Source organism: Necator americanus, chromosome II (genome assembly GCF_031761385.1).
Source record: "Necator americanus strain Aroian chromosome II, whole genome shotgun sequence".
Lineage (NCBI taxonomy): Eukaryota > Metazoa > Nematoda > Chromadorea > Rhabditida > Ancylostomatidae > Necator > Necator americanus.
The window spans coordinates 12,134,891-12,156,560 of NC_087372.1; the positions used below are offsets into that span (position 1 = coordinate 12,134,891).

Consider the following 21,670-nt stretch of genomic DNA (forward strand, 5'->3'; position numbering starts at 1 on the left):
TCATAAAAACGAGTGTTATAATTATCCTTGTTATGAAGGCCTAATTTCTGAAAAAAAATTCTAATCTTTCATCGGTGATTTGTTTTTACAACAAAAAACTGCACTTAGTAAAGTTGTATGTCCGAGTTCTAACAAGTATATTAAAATTAGAAAATGTTATCTCTTCTCTGTTGTTCCTGACTTGTATTGAATTCGTTTTGAATTTGAACGTTGTTGGTGGTTTGACATTATCATTTTCCTGAATCGTTGAATTTTTTGAGTTCGAATGAAAGTTTCTCTTGTTTTATCTGAACTTCCCGAATGAATGTTGTTTACAAAAATAAATACTTTGGTTAAACAGTTAAACACTATTAGATATTCCTTGTCATCACGTGGTTGGTGAGTATTTACGATACAGCTGGAATTTGTTACAGGTTTCAGCAATGTCATTGTAAATAGTGTTCCAACTTCGTTCACTTGGCGAATAATCTACATTATCCCAATCGAAGAAACGCGAAATGGCACCAACTAACAAGGTTCTCAGTCTTCGTGAGCGCGTTGCACAGGCTTATCATGATTACGGACGGTTCGTATCCATTTTCTTCGCAACTGTTGAAAATCCAGTCCTTAGTAATGCTAGTAAAATAATTCTAGTAATTAGTATTTTGAAAAATCTATCTACTAGCTACTTACACAGGTGCTGCAATCGTTCTGAATCATGGTGCATCTGGTAAAGCTTTTCGAATTCGTAGCGACGCGGTTTTCTACCGCTCGGTGCAGCCGCATCGTCCACTTCAAGCGCAACCGCTCACACACTTGCTCATCAAGTACTTTCATTTTGAGCCGAGTACATCCGTTGTTTCTGCTTTGTGTGTGGCGAACCGGGGAGCAAAGTACTGTATATATATATATATATATATATATATATATATATATATATATACATATATATATGCAGAGTACAAAACACCGCTACTAAATACCAACATTCATTCCTTGTAACCAAACGACTCCCCTTGTTCAAAAACATGAAAATTACCATGAACTGTATGAGCAGCGGCGCAGCTGACTGTTACCGTTCGATTACACGATGTTATGTAAAATGAGTTCGAATTGCGATCCCGGTACTCGTGTTTAAATTCTTGTCTTTTATTATTAACCGTGAACGTGTAACTAGCTGCACTTCTCTTATCCGTTATCTATTTGAACAAAAGAATACTGCTTTTCAAAATCTTGACCCTCCTTTGCTGACGCTTGATCATGGGAATTTTTGTGTCTACATCAATCACCACATCAGAATTTTTAGCTGAGGTGGACCGATGTGAGAACTTTGGAGAATAACGTTTTTGATTGTTTGTTTACAAAAATTGCTGCTTGTCTTGACTTCGCAGTCTGAACCTACATTTTAAGATACTAAAGATAAATGAAGTCCTTTTATTAATTTATTTCGTCAGGATCTATAAGGATGATACAATTAAAACCACTTTCTTTTTTTCTCCAGTCGTTGAGCTTACAACTTCTAAGAGCCTGTAGTATTTCGTTTATTTGATATCTCCAGGTTTTGAAAAAAAAAATTCAGACTCTCTAGGCCGCACCCGTCACTCATTACTGTCTCCTTAAACGTTACTTCCACTGAGTAATAGTTCTGCCGATGTGTCAAGTCAGTGGCTTTATTCAGTGGGAGCGGTCCTGACTAACACTTTTTTGGCAGAAGCCTTGCATTTAGTAACAAAATAAAACCACAAATTTCATCTACATACACCTTTCATGTGCATTTGACAGCGCCATTCCACAGTTGTGAAACTCTCTTGCTAGAAGCTATAAATCCGTAGACAACTCCTTACAGGTTTGGATTGTACTTGTCATTATTCCACCTTTAAAATTCATAGTAAATTATCTTAAAGATATCCTTTTGTCACTGCGTTTCTGTAAAGTGAATAACTTTTTCACTTCTGTTTTTGGTGTATGCATTCGATCTTTCTGATATTCTTACAGCTTTTCCTAATATCGAGGCACAGTAGTGCACTGCTCATATGCAATTCTCTATTTAACTAAAGTAACGCTCATGAGGATATATGTACAGGGTTGAGAAGTGAAAAGGAACTTGCTTTGTTAGAGTACCGCATCAGATCTCCATGCAAACTCTTGGATGTTAAAGAGGATCCCTGGATATGCCGATATGTTCCTTTAAAAAGAGTAGGTGGCAATGGAATAAGTAAAGAATAATTAGTTTTATTTTTTAGTTATTTCATTATCTTTTTTTTATAGTTGTCTCTGTCATGTTGCTAAGCTTGGTGTCGTTATTTTATTTTGCTGGTTAGATTTATGCGTATTTATTTTCCTTACCTATCGTTTTTTGCAAACTCTTGATGTTAACTGATACGTCTAGATTATGTAATCAGTAGATAATCCACTAAATGTGCTATGAAATTAATGGTGTTCGTTTGAAGTTTTACATTTCACAGATTGATCTCTTTGTAATTTTGAAGATATATATGGTGACTGAAGGTTTATTTGCGCTATCTAGTAGTCCTCCACACACCAAGTTAATGGGCGGATCCAGCGCACTTGTCAAGTGTGTGGACTGTGACGACGCAGGGAGTGCAGGTGTTCGAAACTACCTTATGCCAATCGCACTTTTATTGTCGATTTGTACCAGACTCGTTTGGAAGGATAAAAACACAGAATTGATGCGTCGGCAAGTCATTGTATAGGCCCAATATTATTCACAGATAATGATATCCTGGAAGGAGATAATTTCAAAACCGAGGGGACGGTAAGAGTCACGTCACAAAAGTTTTGTTTTTGCGAATGCATCTATATGATGTAATCAATAGATAATTGATGGGATGCACACATGATAGGATCAGAACGACATGAAGCACAGTGCAGTTGCGTAAGAGGTTGCGTTCGAACCGGCGAGGTGAAGGTAGCGGTTGAAATCGAAGTGGAACCATCGCAAACTACAGCGAAGAATGGTGTCAACAAAGGTCCCCTTAGATTCTAATCGCTACGCCCAACCGCACCGCTTCAAGCGCACTTGCCTTCACAACTGCATCGTGCTCCATGTCGTTTTGACCCGACTATATGTCGTATGTATATCTAAACATTCACACATCCATAATTCATTCATAATTTAATTGAAAAATAATCAGTTCTTAGTCAGTCTGGCTTTAGTGTTTTCCTTATCTCAGATGGATTTAAGTTTTACAGATTGTGCTCAGCACATCCTGCCACTTGTTTGTCCATGTCTTTGATAACTATGGTTGTTTTGTCATATCCAACTCTGACTAAGTTTCGTCTATCTGCAAACAGCCCTATCAATGTTTATTGGGACGACAAACTATATTCAGATTCCGGTACGATTTGACTACATTTGCACTTTTTTTCTTACTTCTTCCGTGTTAAGGAGAGAAGTCTGAGTGGTCTCGTGGCTTGCCGAACACTTTTTTACAGCAAATAGTGATTCGAGGAGGTGTGGAACCATGGATGTCAGGAAATTTGACCGCTGAGCAGGTATATCTCATAAGGTTTTCTCTTCTGTATTTGTAAAGGAACAGAAGATAAATCTACATAAAGTTGCTGAATTTACTAACAATGTAATGATTGGCATTCCTTAGAAATTTTTCGTTGAGTATTTAATTGAAAACCTTTTTTCGAAAATGGTTTGAAAACGAACGAGAACAAATGAAAAATTTGAACGATATTCTAATTCGTTTGTCTCAGTTTCTTTTGCATTTTGTAAATTTCTCGTTTTCCGTCGAAAAGCATCGTTTTCTTTCTTTCACTTTCTTAGTGAAATACGTTACGTTCAGCATAAGATTCGGACCTGCTGTTGAACTGAAATCCCATTGTTAAATAAATTTATTGGCTAACGTTTCGGCTTACAGCTTATCAAACTCGATACTACATTCAACTATGCCGAGGTTCATTGGAAGTCGAACTTTTCAACTGAAATCCCATTGTTTTATTGGGTGGAAAGTTAAGCTATTTATGATCCCGAAGACTCAAGGTGTGCGTCGTACGCATTTAGACGCATGAGACATTACGTAACTATGTGCGTAATTCTGCTCATACACTATTATACAAAACGAAGTAAAGCCATCAAAAGCAAGATTAATAAGCTAGTACAAAACCCTAGCACTGGGGACAATGTGGCCCACGTATGGACGTATGTATTCGATACGGAACCAAAATAACACTCCAGGTCCGCATCCCACCAAAATTAAAAAGCGCGCTGGAGTCAATGTGTTGATGGAAATTTCGACTGACTAAATTTGTAATTGTAATCAAATTTAACTAAATTAATTAATTTAATTAAATTTACTGATTTTCTTAAGGAAAAAAACTGACCTAGAGCAGTAGATGCAGCGAAAATGGGGTTGCAACGCGTTATTCCCGTCATCTTACGAATCTCAAACTGAGCGAGAGATTTCAGCATTTCTACGTTCATTCATTCCAACTACATTCCGCATCGCACACATGTGAGAGCCTTAGACCTAGTCAGTGATTAATTGCTGATCGCGTATGCTTCTTGCCACTAGACGTGAGTGAGGAACCGATAACGCTTTTCCGTTGAAGTGCTTCCTCTAGATTGGTGGAATTCAACCTCCCTTTCATTTCTTCATTTCTTTCAACCTTTCTCTTTGTTGCTTGTTATCTGCTTTTGATTCGTTCGTGGCTTTGCTGTTGAAATGGTAAGATGCCGTGCTCATTTCTAGGCAGTTCGTGGACCGTTATCGCGTGCGTTCTTGGCAAGAAAGGTGATTTTGAATCAGGAAGATGTCGATGCATTGTGTTTGCAAATTAAATCGGAAGGATTTCGCTTTGGTTCTCTTTTTCCGCAACATGGCTGTTTATTATTCGATCCAACAGCATTTTGGGAACATTCTTACGAGAAGTTCAAAGATGTAAGCTCATTATCTTTATCTTTATGTATCTTTAACTCAAAATTGTTCCAGAAGAATATCCTGCTTTCTTAATTTATTCGTTAGTTTCTTTTTGTTTAGGATAAAGATGTCGTTGCTACAATTTTTTCGCGCGAATGTTCATCTATTATATGTCTTCGCGACCTATTCTTTGGTATTCCAATGGGGCTTACTGGTGTCAAGCATTCTTATAGAAGCAACCAGAAAAGAAGTCCTGCCCACTTTCTTTCTATTTAATAGGGAAGCTGTTGCTAAGATATTTCGATTGATAACTTGTAGGTATCGACTTTTCCCTCACTCTTTTCTTTACCCGGTACAGTAATGATGTGAGGTCGTCTCTGGTTGACCATTTGATCTCACAAACAGAGTTTGAGTATGTTCCTCTTCTCCGTGGGGAAGAAGATAAATTCGCCCATGTATTCTTCCGACCGCGAAAGGCTATCATAGATTATCTCCCATTGCTAAGCTCCTACGCTATTTTCACGGCAAGTTTTGTGATTTTCTTCTAGATTTTTTAGGTTTTAACTTGCATACTTATTGAATTCACTGCGTAGTTTTTGTTCATAACATCACTTTGATAATTGTAGTTTTATCTGTATTACTCGGCTCGGAAATTTGAGATGGTAGCTTCACGATGGGGTCTTGCACTGGCGGCTGCTTTTACTGTTGGAGCGACTCTCCTGATGACCACAGGTTGTTGGTCTGGCAGTGTCGTTGCCAAAATTTAATTTATATCATTTATATTGTTGACTTATCCATATTTCTAGGAGTGTGTGCTCACCTAGAATTGAGCCCTACTCTTTGGGGTGCGGGAATATTCCCTTATATTGCTCTCATACTTGGATTGGAAAACATCCTTTGTGTCACAAGGTGAGGCTGACCTATATTATTGATTGGTGAGATTGTCTGAGTCTTTTCTGAGATTTGCTGTCTGTGAGCGTACCCTGTCTTATTCAATCTTGAGTAGAGTGCAGAACTTCCAATTTTGGTGAGGAAAATTCGTAGATCCTGGAAAAGAAAACCTGAACAAGGTGATCCGTAGGTCTCCTCATAATGTAATTTGGATATCGGAAAATCCTTAGAGCAAACTGAACAAGGTGACTCGTAGGTCTCCTCCTGATCTAATTAGTGAGGTGGCGACAGTGCTCTCCATGTATGACTACGTTGCTTAATTTTTTAAACTTTGAAGAAAAATCAGAAAATTCAAAAGGCTTAAAAGGCATAAAAATTTCTGAGGACTTTTATGCCTTTTAAGGCTGACGCCGTTTTCTTGGAGGCTCAGACAAAAGCAAGGTGATTCTAGAAGCTTCCTAGCCAAAGGTATATAAGAGCTCCGCTCCTTTGTTGTGTCACCGTTGTAGTGCAAAAGGATCGAGGTGTTGGGCGACATTACCAATACCCACATTGCCGTCAGCAACTGGTTTCACCGCTTCGGCTATGGCAACTTTTCTTTCCATTTCTTACCACGCACACGGAATAATGTGCGCAGTCATTTGGTTCCCAAACGCGGACGATGATTCACAACGGCGCGCACAATCGAGGTTTAGCTACACTCTCGGACTACTGCAAAGTTCTGTCGAGATAGGTATCCCACGTGCTGATCGAGACCAACCGTTAATGCCGGGCGAGCATCTATCTGTCATTGCTGCTTTATCTGCGCCGATGCGGGCAAACACTGAGTCCTCTATGATACCGGTAGTTTGCGTGTCTACTCCCCCAATTTCCACTTCCATCTACTGCGATAGCCACAACTGAATCACAACGCCAACCAAAGGTGCTTCTCTGCTGCTTCTTCGACTCACGGGGAATGCTGTTGTAGGAGCTACTCCCCTCAAACAGGCGTTCGACGCACAGGTTCACTTTATGTTTTCTTGTTATGCCAACGAGGTTTAGATGAAACTTTTTTATTGGCCTGGCGTTTAGACAAACTCGTCTTTTTCAAAGGCCTGAAAATAGTTCAAGGACTTTGATACCATGCATATACAGTCAAACCCCTCCTCTCTCCTCGCCAACCCTCGATATTGTTCCAAGTACACCACGCAAGACCTTAAAAGGAGAACAACAGACCAGTTTCACCGACTAACGGGGTTGACAAACCACCGCGTTTTTAAAGATTGTCACCAAGGCGAATGAGATCTACGCAGTGTGCAGTATCCTTAAGTACTGGTGTCTGGATAACGTTAAGGAACTGCATGTGGGGCAATCTTATAGCTCGCAGAGTGTTACGAACGGCAAGAAGTCATTGGTAATTGATAAGCACTCATTTTAAAAAGGTTTACGTGCGGCAATTCTGTGAGTTGTCCGCGGCAATTCGAGAAAAGCAACCGAAACGTGCCGCTGTATGCTTTCTGAAGGACAACACGTGGCTGCATGTCTTCGGTCACTGGTCGCCAACTTAAGTTCCAAAGTTGGAAAATGGTCGCTCATTCATCCTGTTCCCTAGACCTCGTCCAATCAGGCTACCAGTTGTTCAGGGCCCTTAAATATTCTTTGCAAAGCAGAAGCGGAGATTGTTCAATTCGATCACTAAGCTTAAATCCGCTGTGTTGTTCTTTGACTACTAGCCCTCATCAGCTTCCAGAGCAAAAAAAAAACCAACCTAATACATCATGATATCCCGCAGTTTGAATGACGAGGTTTGAATTTGTTGCCGTTGTAATTAGACCACAGGCACTTTGTTAAGGACAAGAATCAATGCCGTACTGGATTCAACTCAACGTACGACAGTATGTCCTTCGCGTAGCTGTCATTGTTCTTGATCATACTATCAGAGCAGAACTCTTGCATGAGTTTACTTGGTTCTGACTCCACATCGATTTTCATAGGTCTCAGGTTCTTCTGTACTATGTCTCCGTAATTATACCACAGGCACTCTGTTTAAAAAATGAATGAATGCCGTATTAGCTTTAACTGATCTTTTTCGTACAAGTGTCTCCGCCCTTACAAGTGCAAGCAATGTGAGAGGCCCACATTGCTTGCACTTGTAAGGGCGGAGACATAGTACAGAGGAGGTACGCAGCGTCGACACAATGTTGGCGACATCCTGACACTTCAAATGGTTTCTGTTTTTTTTTTTAAGTTTTTTTTTCTTACTTCTGTTTCTGCTTTAATGCTGTATTACAATATCGTCCAAGTACTTGATGACGTGCAAGCTATGTGCTACGTTCATAGGCCGACATATGTACAATATGTACCATTCTTCGTTTTTTGAATAGTCGGTATTCTAGTCTGTTTTCAAAAAATGAAGGATGGAAAATCTGGTGGAGACGACGGTATTAGCGCAGAAATGCTGGAATATCTTCCTCCGCCTGGAATTCGTGAGATAACAAAGATCATCCGTTCAATTTGGATAGACGAAAGAATACCTGATTCGTGGAGACACGCTATCATAATTCCCCTCAACAAGAAGTTATCCATCACGGACCCTAGGAATTATCGAGTAATTTCTTTGCTGCGTGTTATGTACAAGGTATTGGAGCGCATTATCCTGGACCGACCCATTAAACATACATCGTGAAGAAATAACGCGCGATGTGCAAGTTGGCTTCCGTCCTGGTCAATCTACGATTTACCAGGTGTTCATCGTCAGGAGAGTGATTGAAATCTGGCAGCGGTATTCGAAGCCAATGCAATTAGCGTTCCTGGACATTGAAGCCGCTTTCGACTCTCCTCATCGAGGGTGTCTTCTCAACTCGCTCTGCGCCGATGCAGTACAAGGAAAGTTCATTCGTTTGCTTGATGACAGGAATCAACGAACAACTGCTGCAGTTCGAACACCAGCCGGATATACAACACCATTTGAGGTGGTAACTGGAATAAGATAAGAGGCAGTGGCAGGAGTAGATCAGTGTCCTGCCGATATCATTCTAGCACCATCAGGACACCCCTTGACCAAATCTCGAGTCCGCTGACGATGTTGTTATATTTGCGGAAAGCAGTACGAAACTTCAACATGTTGTCAACCTTGTATCGAAGCTGGCTGCAGCCTGTGGACCACGTCTACGCCCTGATAAATGCAAGCAGATGTGAATCACTTCGAGACTTCGAAGGGGAATCAGGGTGGACAGACAACCGATAGAACTCGTCGATGAGTTCCCTTGCCTGGGCTGTACGCTGAAGACCAACGGCAGCTACGAGAGAGATGTTCAGCAAAGATGCGCTAAGGCCACTTCTGCATTTAACTCCTTAACGAAATGCCTGTGGCTGACCCCCATCACCAATGAAGTCAAGCTGCGAGTCTACCTATCCACAATTCGCCCCACCATGATGTACGGATCGGAGTCTTGGGCAGCACCATCTACGGTGATGGAGAGGCTTGATTGCACGGAACGAAAGCTGCTTAGACGGCTACTTGGCTACTTTTGGTCTAGGGTATGCCACAATGAAGGTCTTTACGCAGAAATTGATGTGGAATACCGGCGGATGACACGTGGAAGATACCAATATCTTGAACCGCCATCGAAAGTGGCTAAAGTAAATCGTCTTCGCCTCTTTGGTCATATACTAAGGACACCAGACCGCCTTGTTCAACGAGTTCTGAGGAGTTTGTCGGGTTCGAGCTGGAAGAAGCCACCTGGCCGAAAACGGAAGTCTTGGACTGAGGAGGTGAAAGAGGACCTGAGGACACTCGGCGTGGATAGGCAGCTCAGGCGAGATGTAAGGTTTCGCAGAATATGGAATAGCTGAATGACGAATGGATTGATTCTGTGCAAGCTCTCGCAGAAGATCGAGAAGGTTGGGCAGAGCTGTGTTCAAAGGCGGCACACCTCGCGAAGATGCGGATAATCGCGTCAGGCGATGACGTCACCTGCCGATTAAGTCAAGTAAGTCATAACGCACTTGTATATATTTGGGTCAAAACGACCTGAAGCTCGGTGCAGTTGCGGAACCAGCTACGTTCGAAACGGTGCGCCGGGGTTGAGGTCAAGTTGGAACTCTCGGTAGCAGTGCTCGTCGCTGCAGTAAGGGTGAATTTAAGAATGGGCCCACCTTCCTACCTACCTATTCGAAGCGCTCGCTTCATCGCCCAATTGCAGCGGGATTCGGGTGGCTTCGACGCTACTATACCAACAGAGTTCTCCTTGACTGTTCTTCACATGATGTCATCTATGGTAAACTTGAACAGGAAGAGTCGCACCATTGCTTTACTTTCTTTAGTCTCTAGTCTGAACGTTGAACTACATTCATTCGGGGTGGAGCAACACTTGCTTTTTGATTGTAGTCATTAAATACAGCATACCATGAATCTGACGTGGCATGGGTTTCTCATGGAAAGCTTCTATACGAGGTCGCCGATTACGGAAAACCTCATCTTTCCGTAATCTCCGTAAGAAACCACATGGGAATCGCTTTTTTTTTCCCACGAGGTGCGTTAGAACGCGCCTCTGCGTACTCGTTCCGTTCCCCTCAGTAGTGTATTCATTAGTTTACCTTGACTGGGCTGGCGAGGAGACCTTATTAATTCTCGAAGGCTCGCTCGTTGTTGTGGTGCGTTGCAATGCAAGCCGTCGTAAAAAAAGGCAGGTTCCGGATCATTTTTTACAGCGAGACGTAGAGATGAGCGGAACCACATGGTTTTCCACAATGTACGACTCTGCATAGAAGCTTTCAATGGCAAATCCATACGTCAGATTCGTGGTAGGCAGCCTTTAAACTTACGAACTTCTCTGGGATTCGACTTGAAGGGGCTAAGATGAATCCAAAGAAGAGAGCTGAATACAGGTTTGAAGTCAGAGGAAGATAACTGCATTGGTTTCGAGTACCGTTGCCACCTTTTTTTGAAGTTAAAATTTACGAACAATACTTCAATAACTGTACTTTAACTGATCTGAGCATTTAACTAAAGCAGTCAAATAAGACAATATTAGCACCTTCACCACACCACCACCACTACTGGCTCCCATTATTCTGGTCTTACATGGTTCAAAATCTCCCATCACTTTTTTCTAAGTTCTGTTTTCTTCTCATAAACGTTATCAGTCCCAAACAAGGAACTGAAAAAAAATCGTTTAACTCTCGTTTAAACCCGCTCGCTCTGCTAGCTCAGGTGATACATTATGTTTCATCGTAATGCAATACATTTTTTGTGTACTACGAGGATAAGGGCGGTATACATATAAATAAAGGTATGACACACTCTCCCATTTGTCTTTTATTATACGTTTGTTGATTTTGAATCACATTCTTTTGTTCATGTTCTAGAGCCGTTGTCTACACTCCACCCTCTCTCGACGTGTCTTCTCGTATTTCCCATGGTCTTGCCCAAGAAGGTTACGCACTGTGCAAGTATTTCGTGATGGAATTATCCTTTCTTGGCATTGGCTATGCCACAAGAATAGCTGAAATCCAGGAGTTCTGCATGTTCGCATTCATCGGTCTAGTTATTGACTTTTATATGCAGGTTTGCTGACATCTTAACGTTTTACATTAGTAGCATTTTTTTTTTGAATTTCATCTCCTTTCAGATGTTTTTCTATGCACCATGCTTAACATTTGATTTGCAACGCTTACGTTCTGAAGACAAACGACGGTTTGCACAAAAACTTTTCAACACCGAAATACCTCATCTGAACGATTTTGTTCCAGTGAAGTGAGATTAGTTGTTAGTAAATGATCATTTGTTTGTAACAAAAGATCAACATTTAGATGTCCTATGCGGAAATTCTGGCCCCATTTTTTCGAAATGAAGCGGTTGAAGAAGCGCACATTATCTGAGTCACAACTCGATGATAGAGATATTCAGGAGGATTTTGATAGGAAAGGTAGTATTGTATCCTGGACATTTTCCTGTAGATGTTGTTTGACGTCAAATTTGCTCCATGTTGTAAAATCTCCTTGGCAGTGCGGTTAGAATACATCTCTATGCTAGGAATTACTAGATTCTTCGGAAATGGGCACCGACTCCATCTTTCATTCTCGCGTCCTTAGACGTTCTTCTGCTTCATTTGAATTTTCCAAATATGTGAAAACGTTCTAAGAAGAACATCCATATTTTCCGAGCGTTTTTTTTTTCGGAGAAGTTTCTACTACCACATAATTTTATTTGAAACTTGAAAATTTCGAATTGTTGAATTGAGTGAAAGCAAGGATTTGAATATTCCACTTCTCTAAGTAGAAACTATTTCGAAACAGAAAGTGAAATACCGATGGAGATTTCAATTTTTGCGATCGAGAAATACGTGCAGCCTACGAAGTCCTGAAATAAAAGAAATCCAGCAATCTAATTCCACAAGATTGCTCAGAGTTGAGCTACTTTAGGTTCTAATGAATACATCTTGACAAGCAATTTGTTGCAATTTGTTGTTCGCAATTTGAAAAAATTAACTAGTGGTATAGTAAAGTGAAAACTATATGAAGCGGGATGCGTAAACTGTTGCGCTCGAAGCGGTGCGGTGGAGCGCAACAGTTGAAATGGATGGAGAACCCCCGCTGCCACCATTCAATGCTGCAGTTCGCGATGGTGTCGCCTCGATTTCAACCACTATCTCAACCGTGCCGCTTACGCAACTGCACCGTGCTCCATGTCGTTTTGTCCCGACTATAGTTTAGACTAGAATCTTCCAACTTTTGCCAGGAAGCAGCAATATTCCTTTATTGTAAAGCTTCATAATGCGGAAAACAAATAGAAAACTGAAATATTTTCACAATGAATTTGTTCTCCTTCAAACGAGAAGTCGTTCAAAAAGTCATAGCAGAATTAGATAGCAATGATGATGAAAAAACGGGGACGATTCGTGACACTTTGTGTTGTGTAGATGGTACAAACAGTAATTACAGAACTAACTGTAAACATCCTGTGTACTTACGAATTCATCTTCTGGTCAGCCGCATGTACAATCCGTAGGATTTCAATTCATCACAGAACAAAACAGACGCCCGTTTTCACTCGATATCAACACAATGAGGGCTGTTACGAAATCTAAAAGAAGCTACGTTTTACGTTTCACGACCGCTCCGTTCGAAACGAGGCGGAAGTCCTTTGATGCCCTCTTTAGTCAGCTATCTGAATAGTTAGTAAATAGCAAAGAACAAAACTGGGACTACCTGTGTGTTTAGGTCGCTGTCGTTCGAATTCCGCAAGCCACTCGGAGTGGAGTTATGGCGGTGCTTCTTTATCTCGTGGCCCTCTTCCTAGCAATCGTCTTAAGATTCTGTACTTCGTAACAAGGACAAGAATATTCCAGGTGGTAACTGTTTTCTTTCAGTTCTTTTTTCCCTGGTGCAAATTTGTTTTGACTCACACTTAAAGGCATTACCCCACCATCTGGGGTGATACGGGTTTCAGCCGGTTAATGTCTATACGGGGTCGTAGATTGTGACTAAGAGGGTGACTACGTTCACCTCTCCCTGTATCAGTGTAAACGGACGACCCCGGAACGCTGTATCTTACGACGGCTTCTGTTGCAATGCGCAACTATTGTGCCTCGCCTGTGATTCGTTCGAATGGGTTTTCGACGAATCGCAGGCGAGGCAGGGCGCAATGGTAAGAAACAGTTCCTCGCTCGTCCGTTTGCGCTGACACAGGGAAAGGTGAATGGAATCACCCTCTTCCCCGCAATCTACGACCCCATATAGGCATTACCTGGCTGTAACTCGTACCACCCAGATTAGTGGGGTGATGTCTTTAAGCTGAGGTATAAGGTCGAAACGATACTGTGCAATTGCGTAAGCGGCTGTGCTCTTCCTCAACGCTTCGAGCGCAGGCGCTTAAGCCACCGTACTATGCTTCTTGTCGCTCTAACCCTACTATATCTTTGGTCCTTCAGCGATCTCTTATGGTTATATTTGCGTTATGGACAATATGGCTGGCTTTCGTTGTTCATGAACAAAGAAGCTCCCCATTCAATGTTTCAAGTATGTGAATTAGCGGAGGTACTGTGATGTGCGGTACAAATAAAACTTTATTGTAGGTACAGCAACAAATCTTAGCGCATCCGCTTCCGCAGAACGGACGCCCTCATATTGGCAGAAATGGAGCGAACATACCTATAGATGGTTTTGACTTGAGGTGTTAGCAGTTTGCTCCAGACTTTACTAATTACTTGTTCAGGTGGTTAACGCTCTTCGCAGAGTTTAGCCTTAGCCATTCAGGTGGCTCCATCACTTTCGTGCCGCCTATCATCTTGAAAACTTCTGTACGTTCATTTTTTCGGCATTTTTGCATGCTTTTTTGGCTCGAAACATTTCTTCACAAAATTAGAGATTCTGAGACGTTTGAATCAAATTTATAACGTTCGTAATTCAACTATAGGTTGATCCATCGGACCCTTGCCTTTATCCAAGCACATCATCAGCGCAACCGCCTCCTCAAAAATCTCCATATCTGCTAGAGGACAGCCACGCGCTTAAGTGAGTTGTACTTTTTAATACGTTTAGTAACGTGTGTAATGTAATCATGAATACAATTAACGATAGTCTTTGCTGGGTGTATTCTTGAACAGCGACGACCTAGTTATTGGAAGAGTGGGATCATTACCCTGTTCCTGTCAGCATTAAGTCAAATTAAACACATATCATTTATGTTGATAACATGAACATGACTACTTAATACAAGATTTTCGTAAACGTTAAAAAAACACCATTTCAATTTTACGTTTGTTTTTTACGTTGATTAGATAAACAGAGATTTTTGTCGCATTCCCTCCATCAATCTTATAGTGTGAACTCATTTCACTCAAACTCCTCTATTCATTGTCTTTACTTCTTGGTGAATGAAAAGCCACGTGCACTCACATCTTGGTGAAGACGGTTTTGAATTATATTTATGTTGTAGAATCGCTTCAGTACATTGATCTCTTTGTCCCAATTTCAGCTCCACCAATTTTGATGGCATGGAATTTCTTTTAAACTCCGTGTTGAACTTTTGCAGTTGTTTTCCTCGGGTATTAATGAAGACCAGGTGCACAGTAACCCTTTGCTACGATGTTGTTTGTCCACCTCACAAAAAGTGTTAGACCACTTGTGGTGCTCACACTCTATGTGAAATACCCTATGAGAAAGTTATCATATTAGCGATCTACGTACGGGACAACCGGTTTTTGTGATATTTTATTTGTCCGTCTCATCTCTCGTCGAAAAATCAAAATTCAATTATTTGGCAAAATCCGATCGAAGTAGGAATAGTCGGTATGAATAGAAATTCAGTGGCCAAGGGCAGCCTGAAATAACAGAGAAAGAGCAGAGAGGATAAATTGATGAAATCAATATTCCTGTAGGAAGTAGCTACTATATTCGTATCCAGCATGTACCGCAACACATGTAGATGAGGTCCTGCTGTGCTCATGGTACACAGAAATAGCGTCAGCTATGTTTATTTTATATTTTAGTTATGTTGTGAGTTGTTGAGATGGTATTCAGCTTCATAAGATTATGAAACCATTATTCCAAAAAAAAAAGCACGAAGTTCCTGTTGTTGCTGATGCGTGTGTAGGAGTAAAGTATACCTTCTAATTTCAGCTGTTTGGAGGCGCTAAAGGCAATCTTGTTGTAATAAAAAGCGAGAAGTTATCAAATACGATAAGTGTGATTATTCATCGGAATTGGTTTGACAATTCAGATCTCGGATTTCTTGGCTGGAAAAACAGCTTCGCATTTACTTGGCTGTAATGTGGTTGATACTACTTTCGAGTGTTATCGCATTTGTATTATATGTGTGTTTTTGGGGGCGTTGGCGTACTGAAAGAATTCGGCAAAAGGTATGGTTTTGGTTTGATATTTTACGAAGATTACACTTTTTCAGCACTAAAGAAATAAGTATACGTTTATAAGCAAATATACGTCCGATTTATAATTGTTGGTGATAGCTTTACTTTTTTTGATATTTCTATGGGATTTCTGCATAACTGTACATAGTTGCTCTACTTCATATATTTGAAAATCAGGAAGCTGCTCTGGAATCACATAGATCTCCTCGAGCTAGTGTTATGGAACCGAACGTGCCTAAAGGCAAATCTTTGGTTGAATCAGTGAGTTTTTTTTTTGTTTGATGCGCTCCACCAGTGCATTTAACACAAAAACAACTATGAAGTACGTATGACACGCACATGTGTCATATGTACTTCTTACTTGTTTTTCTATTTGCTCGGGTACCACTAATAATTCCACTTGTTCGTTCGCAAAGGTTGCCCGCTTCTTTTTTTCGCAATAGAACATGAACACGAATTGGATCGAATTTTTCTTCATACTATTTCGCGGAGATGTCTGACCATTACGTATTTCTGTGATATGTTCTATAGTCGTGTGATATTCAGTCGCTTACGGATCGGGTCAAACGATTGTCGCTTAGAAGCTACGTGTCCCGGCCTCCTAATTTTTGTTTTTCCTGGCATTCATGCCTCTGATCTTCGATTGTTAATAGAAGCCCGAACTTCAAGTCCTTTCTTTCATTTCCCCAAACGGGAATACTCTTCACATCATCCTTCAGATCAGCGTTTAACGACGTTTTCTTTCTGTATGCGAAACGCTCAGTATTCTGAAGCATTTGTAAAGCATACGTTGGAAAAATGGTGGTGTTAAATAGGTGAGAGCGGAGCCTTACCTTCTTGTTCTTCTTTACTACTTCTTCGATGTTCCCAAATGTTATCTGAGCATCTCTTTTTCTTCTGCGTAGTATGACAGCTCGGAAGTACGAAGGTTATCATTTGTATTTCATTCTATCATCTAGATGAATATAGATAAGGCATTCGAATATATTCGTTCCATTAAGCATGGAGATTAGGAACCATCCGTTCTTCTCGAGCATCATTTTCCCAATGCTCAACTGGAGATCGACCGTTCTGCATTTTTCATGAAATTCAGCCTACATTTGTTCTGAATAGCTATACTAAGTGTTATAAGGACGATACGAAAAGCAACACGAACATGGTGTAGAAACTGATCGTTAACTTCCACTCCTTCTTATCCCAGTCTAATACTAGCATTGAGTTGCGATTAAAAGCAGCATACGATGAATTTGAGATAGTGAGGGAATCCGGAAGAAAATCCTGAGTTGGAGTTGTAAATTGTTGACAGGGATGCTTCCGCTCATCTCTCCTTGATCCTCTTAAGAAACGGCGTGGAAACCATTTTGATTATTGCGAAGTACATTAGAATGCTCCTGCACACGTTCCGGTCCTCTTAGCAACCTATGCATTGGTTTCACTTGAACAGGCTAGTGAGAAGACAATCCTGACCTTCGACCGACCGCACTTTTATGTGGTGCGTGCACAAGGGTGGTTCGTTGCAACTGAAATCGTCTCAAAGGCGTCACCTCACGAATCTGGGGTGGTGCGGGATTCAGGTGAGTTATGCCTATACGGAGTCGTAAATTATGGAGAGAAGGGTGATTCCATCTATTTCTCCCTAATTGCCGCAAAAAACGGCCCGGAAAATGCACAAGGCTGGCGCGCTACAATCGAACTCCTTGTAGAAAATAGCGCGCAGAACGCTCGAAGCCGTATCTTACGGGTCGTTTTCACGGCTACTAGGAAGATATGGACGGAATCACCGTTCTCTCTATAATCTACGATTCCGTATAGGCATAACCCACCTGCAACCCGCACCACTCCAGATTCGTGGGGTGATGCTTTTAAAGAAACGTCATTTTCGAACGATCATGGAGGAGAACCACCTCTGATCACACAATCTATGTCCCTAACTCTAGCTTTTCCCGCGGACTCATCACGTTAGATTCGTGGTATGTTGCCTTTAATATTTGGGTGAGGTTGTGCCACTCAGCGGAACACCTCTCATCACGCCGATCGTGGCGGTATTGCAAAATATCTGTCCTGAACTCCTTCTTGGTCGCCTAGGTGTCGTTCATCTAACGCTCTTTCAATTCAATCGCCTTTAGAATCAGTCTTGTAAGGAGCTTGTGAATGACAGAAAATAAACATATTGAGTGTTAGTTGCCGTTCCTCCTTCTTACGCAACAGTATAGTCTTAATTGTTCACCACTGCTTATGAGAATCCTGCATTTCGACAGTATGTGAAGTGTCTATCCTGCGTCGCGGTGAAGACGGGTGGTAGATTTTGCAAAAGCGCAAGATTGCCAGGACCAGGTGTTGTTGAAGTTCTGAGTGACCTCCGTTCCCTTTCTCGATACTATGGTTGTTTCATCTAGATTCCGGAGGGCAGTGATTTTCGTTTTATACTTGAAGTTCCGACGGGAGCAGCAAATGCACTTCTTTTCCCCTTCTGGAACCTCAGCCAATACTGTTGCTGTTCTCTCTTTTATAAATCTCCTGCTAAGCGCCGCAAGCTGGATGCAAGTTTCCATTCATATACATGTAACTTAAATAAATATAGTAAATAATAATAAATTGTGCAGTATCTTACATGGTAGTATTTCGAGAAGGTTGCATCTGAAATCTTCCTGCGTGTGATATTTCCATTATAACTTACCAATAAAAAAAGAATTGTGGGTGAGTATGAATTGCGCCTAATTAAGTTCCTGTAGTAGTTCTTGTGACTTTCTTAACGTTGGAAGTATTGTAATTGTTTCAGGTGCCTATTGTATTTTCCGGACACCGCTTTCCTATTGAATGCATTGCAATTTGCAACCAATCCCGACTTGTTTCATGCTGTCAAGAAGGAAAAGTTTGTCTATGGAACCTCGAGACAGGTGAGCAGAAATTTCTGATGTAAACTGGATTTATCATATTCGGCAAAAAAATCTATTTTAATCAGAAATCTCTTGTTCACGCTTACACTTTCCGCATTGTTCGTGTTTTTATTTGCTGTGTCGTACTGTTTACGAACAACTATTTGAGGGGAGCGATTACTAAAGCTGTGTCGAATTCGAGATGTTGAAAAGCCCACCACGTGTCTACCAATAATCTGGTGCATCGCGACTAAGTATGAGTACTTTCGATTTTTCTTTCGTTACTAAGATATCGTATCGTCAAAACGACATGAAACACGGTGCAGTTGCGTAAGCTGCTACGCTCGAAGCAGTGCGGTAGAGGGCAGCGGTTAGAATCTATGGAACTCTTGTTGATACCATTCCCCGCGGTGGTCACACCTTGATTCCAACCACACCCTCCCCGCTTCGAGAACACCCAATTACGCACTTGCACAGTGCCACATGTCGGCATGACCTTAGTATAGATCCATGGTTCTCTCTCCAGTTAATTACTTCCATCTTTTGATTTTTATTTTATTTTAAAAACCCCTCTCAAATAATCTTTGACGATATCTCTTAATGTGCAGAAACTTCATGAAATTAGGCAATCCATCACCGTCTGCGGATGTTCTGATGGTTCTGTTGAAATAGCATGTCTGGAGAGGAATAAGCTAATCGGAGTTTACATTCAATCTAGTGTTGGAGTTGTTCATGTGGCTGTAAGTGAACATAGTCGCACTAACTGGTTCTCATAATATTTTTGCTTGTTTGAAGATAGTTGGATCACGTGTACTTATTGCTCGTTTGGATGGTTCTATCGAATTCCTGGAAGTAACATTAAGTTCTGAGCGGGTGCGTAATCTGCATGGTATATAACAAGGCAGGAGTTTTTTCCTGCTAATCGAGAAAATTTTCTTTTCAGCCTATTCGCGTTCTCTCTATCACACTTTTGAACGCTGTTCGCGCACATCAGAAGCCGATTTCATTCTTACTAACATCATCACTGACAGCAGTTTCCGCAAGCTACGACCACACACTAAAATTATTCGATCTGCGGTCTTGTCAACTCCAATCCATGTTGCATGCTCACAGTGGCCCTATAGCTTCAGTCTGCATAGACAATGCCGATAATGTTTGTTTCTTTTTTTTTTTTTTTGCTTTGCGGCTTCCAAGAAGTCTAAGTAATTAGATTTTTCTTTAGACACTGTTTTCCGCGTGTGAAGAGGGTATAATCTGCTGCTGGAGCATGATATCAGGCGAATTACTAAGAACGATGAATGTAAAAATCACAGGTACTTGTTTTACGCAACTATTCGGACATTGTTGTCTACTATTCCAGCTGTGTTTACAAAAAAAAATAAAAGAATATAAATAAAGATAGTTGTGACCGCATACAAATTGGATGAATACGTACACGCATTGCTTTGTTTTCAATGGTTCTGCACCTTTTCACAACCATTAGGGCTCTACGACGTTGAGAGTTCATTATAGGCCGGACATACTTATCCTGTACATCTGAATATCTCCTTGGCTATACGGCAGACGGTGGTCTCATCCTGTGGAATAAAAAGGATGGCACTATTACCAACCGAATTGCTCAGCATCCAGCGAAGGCTTGTCTGCATTACTTTCAGAGATATTTCTTATATTCTCTTTGTTTTTGCTCCACATTCAGCTTGAAAATACATTTGCTGCTCGAAATCTCATTGCGCTGAACAATGAACTTGCGGTGACAGCGTGCGAAAGTGCTCTCACTTTTTGGGATTTGGAGCACAAAGCGCTTATACGGAAGGTGGGTAAAACACGTTACGTTGTTTAAAAAGTTGGGAGTTTGGAAGAAGGAAAGCTAAAGTTCGGAGCAGGAGCACATGACGTTTTTCAGGTGTGAAATGCTATTAAAGAGGTCTCATTTTTCATAAACCGGAGAGCATTCTTTACTCACCCGTTTAAGTACCGCGTGGTCTATTAATATGTGCCGCTTTATAAAAAAAAAAAGAAAACTCTCACTCGCTCCGAAGGTTAAAATGAATGCACAAGTGCCAGTGGGGACACCTGGCCCCTTCCAGTTGGCATAACGAGTTACTCTTTTTATCCTACCGAGTTTTGTATTTCACAATTTTGCAAGCAATTGAATTATGAGGTTAATGAATGCAGTTTCTTGACGTTGCTAGATAGGCACATGTCTATAGTCGGGTCAAAACGACATAAATCACGAGTACAGACGCGGTGCATTTGCGTACGCGCTTGAATTGGTGTGGTGGAGGCAGCAGTTGGAAGCGAGTTGGGACCGTCACAAACCGCAGCGATGGGTGGTGCAAGCAAGATTTCATCACGCTCCTAACCGCTACGCTCCACCGAAACGCCTCGAGAAAAGCCGCGTACGCAATTGCGCATGTGCTTTGTGTCGTTTTGACCCTATCATGGATGGTAAGCTAAGACTCGTTCGACAAAGAGGTGCTGGGTAAAAATTCCACTGGTGACGGTACGCTAATCCACTCCTATTTTCCTGGAGAAAGCTCATTTGTTATGCATGTAAATGTCACAGCCAAAATGAACTATTCGTCTATTTCTTGTTGGAAAGACTTCGAAAGGATTTCTAAATGTTGCTCGTAACGACGTTTACTTTTTTAATTTAATTTTGATCTCACTCCAGATCGATCTGGGATGTGTGATCGATCGGCTGCTTGCTCTGGGTGATCATGCAGTGCTATGTCAGTGTTCAAACACGATCTACCGCATAAACTCACCAATCGTTCGAATTTCTTAGCCTCTGGTTTTTATTTTGTTTCTCACACAACTCAGGACATCTCCACCGCTTAGCGGTTTTTTTTTTGCTTCCATATGTTCGAATTGAATGATAAGTCTTGAGATGAGACTTTGACTGGCATTTGTATTGACCTGTGATGAGTAACTAGTCTCTAATTCACCATTACCTTATATGTTTCATTATTGCCAAATGTCACATTATACCTCCACTTCTATGCCATTCTTATACTGCAAATGAATACGTGTTCCTGGAACTTTTCTCGGATTTTTCTACTGACATATGTATGAAGGATATTTGTACCTGTTCTTTGTTGTGAAGTATGCTTGGCTTCTCTAGCCCTATTCGGTGTACTTTTCTGAGTGAAATGGTGTGATTAGAATTGCCATTATTAGTGTC

The 21,670-nt window shown here is 41.2% G+C and overlaps 1 protein-coding gene across 2 annotated transcripts; it reads left to right on the top strand.

Annotated features, from left to right (window-relative positions):
• Positions 1–497: 497 nt before the first annotated feature.
• RB195_017609 (uncharacterized protein) lies at positions 498–21,274 on the top strand (the record flags this gene model as incomplete). Of its 2 annotated transcripts, XM_064184676.1 has the most annotated exons (27): positions 498–565; positions 3,193–3,338; positions 3,389–3,495; positions 4,701–4,889; positions 4,989–5,118; positions 5,187–5,392; positions 5,495–5,600; positions 5,675–5,777; positions 11,109–11,307; positions 11,372–11,496; positions 11,553–11,668; positions 12,963–13,090; positions 13,673–13,760; positions 13,817–13,901; positions 13,957–14,041; positions 14,158–14,255; positions 15,463–15,601; positions 15,788–15,871; positions 18,390–18,507; positions 18,656–18,740; positions 19,112–19,226; positions 19,282–19,359; positions 19,430–19,639; positions 19,709–19,799; positions 19,999–20,120; positions 20,183–20,299; positions 21,161–21,274. In XM_064184676.1, 27 exons carry the CDS (start codon positions 498–500, stop codon positions 21,272–21,274), a joined length of 3,252 nt encoding a protein of 1,083 aa, XP_064040557.1. The 2 variants fall into 2 exon arrangements, with proteins under 2 accessions (XP_064040557.1, XP_064040558.1); XM_064184677.1 differs by lacking the exons at positions 4,989–5,118; positions 5,187–5,392.
• Between the last annotated feature and the right edge of the window lie 396 nt (positions 21,275–21,670).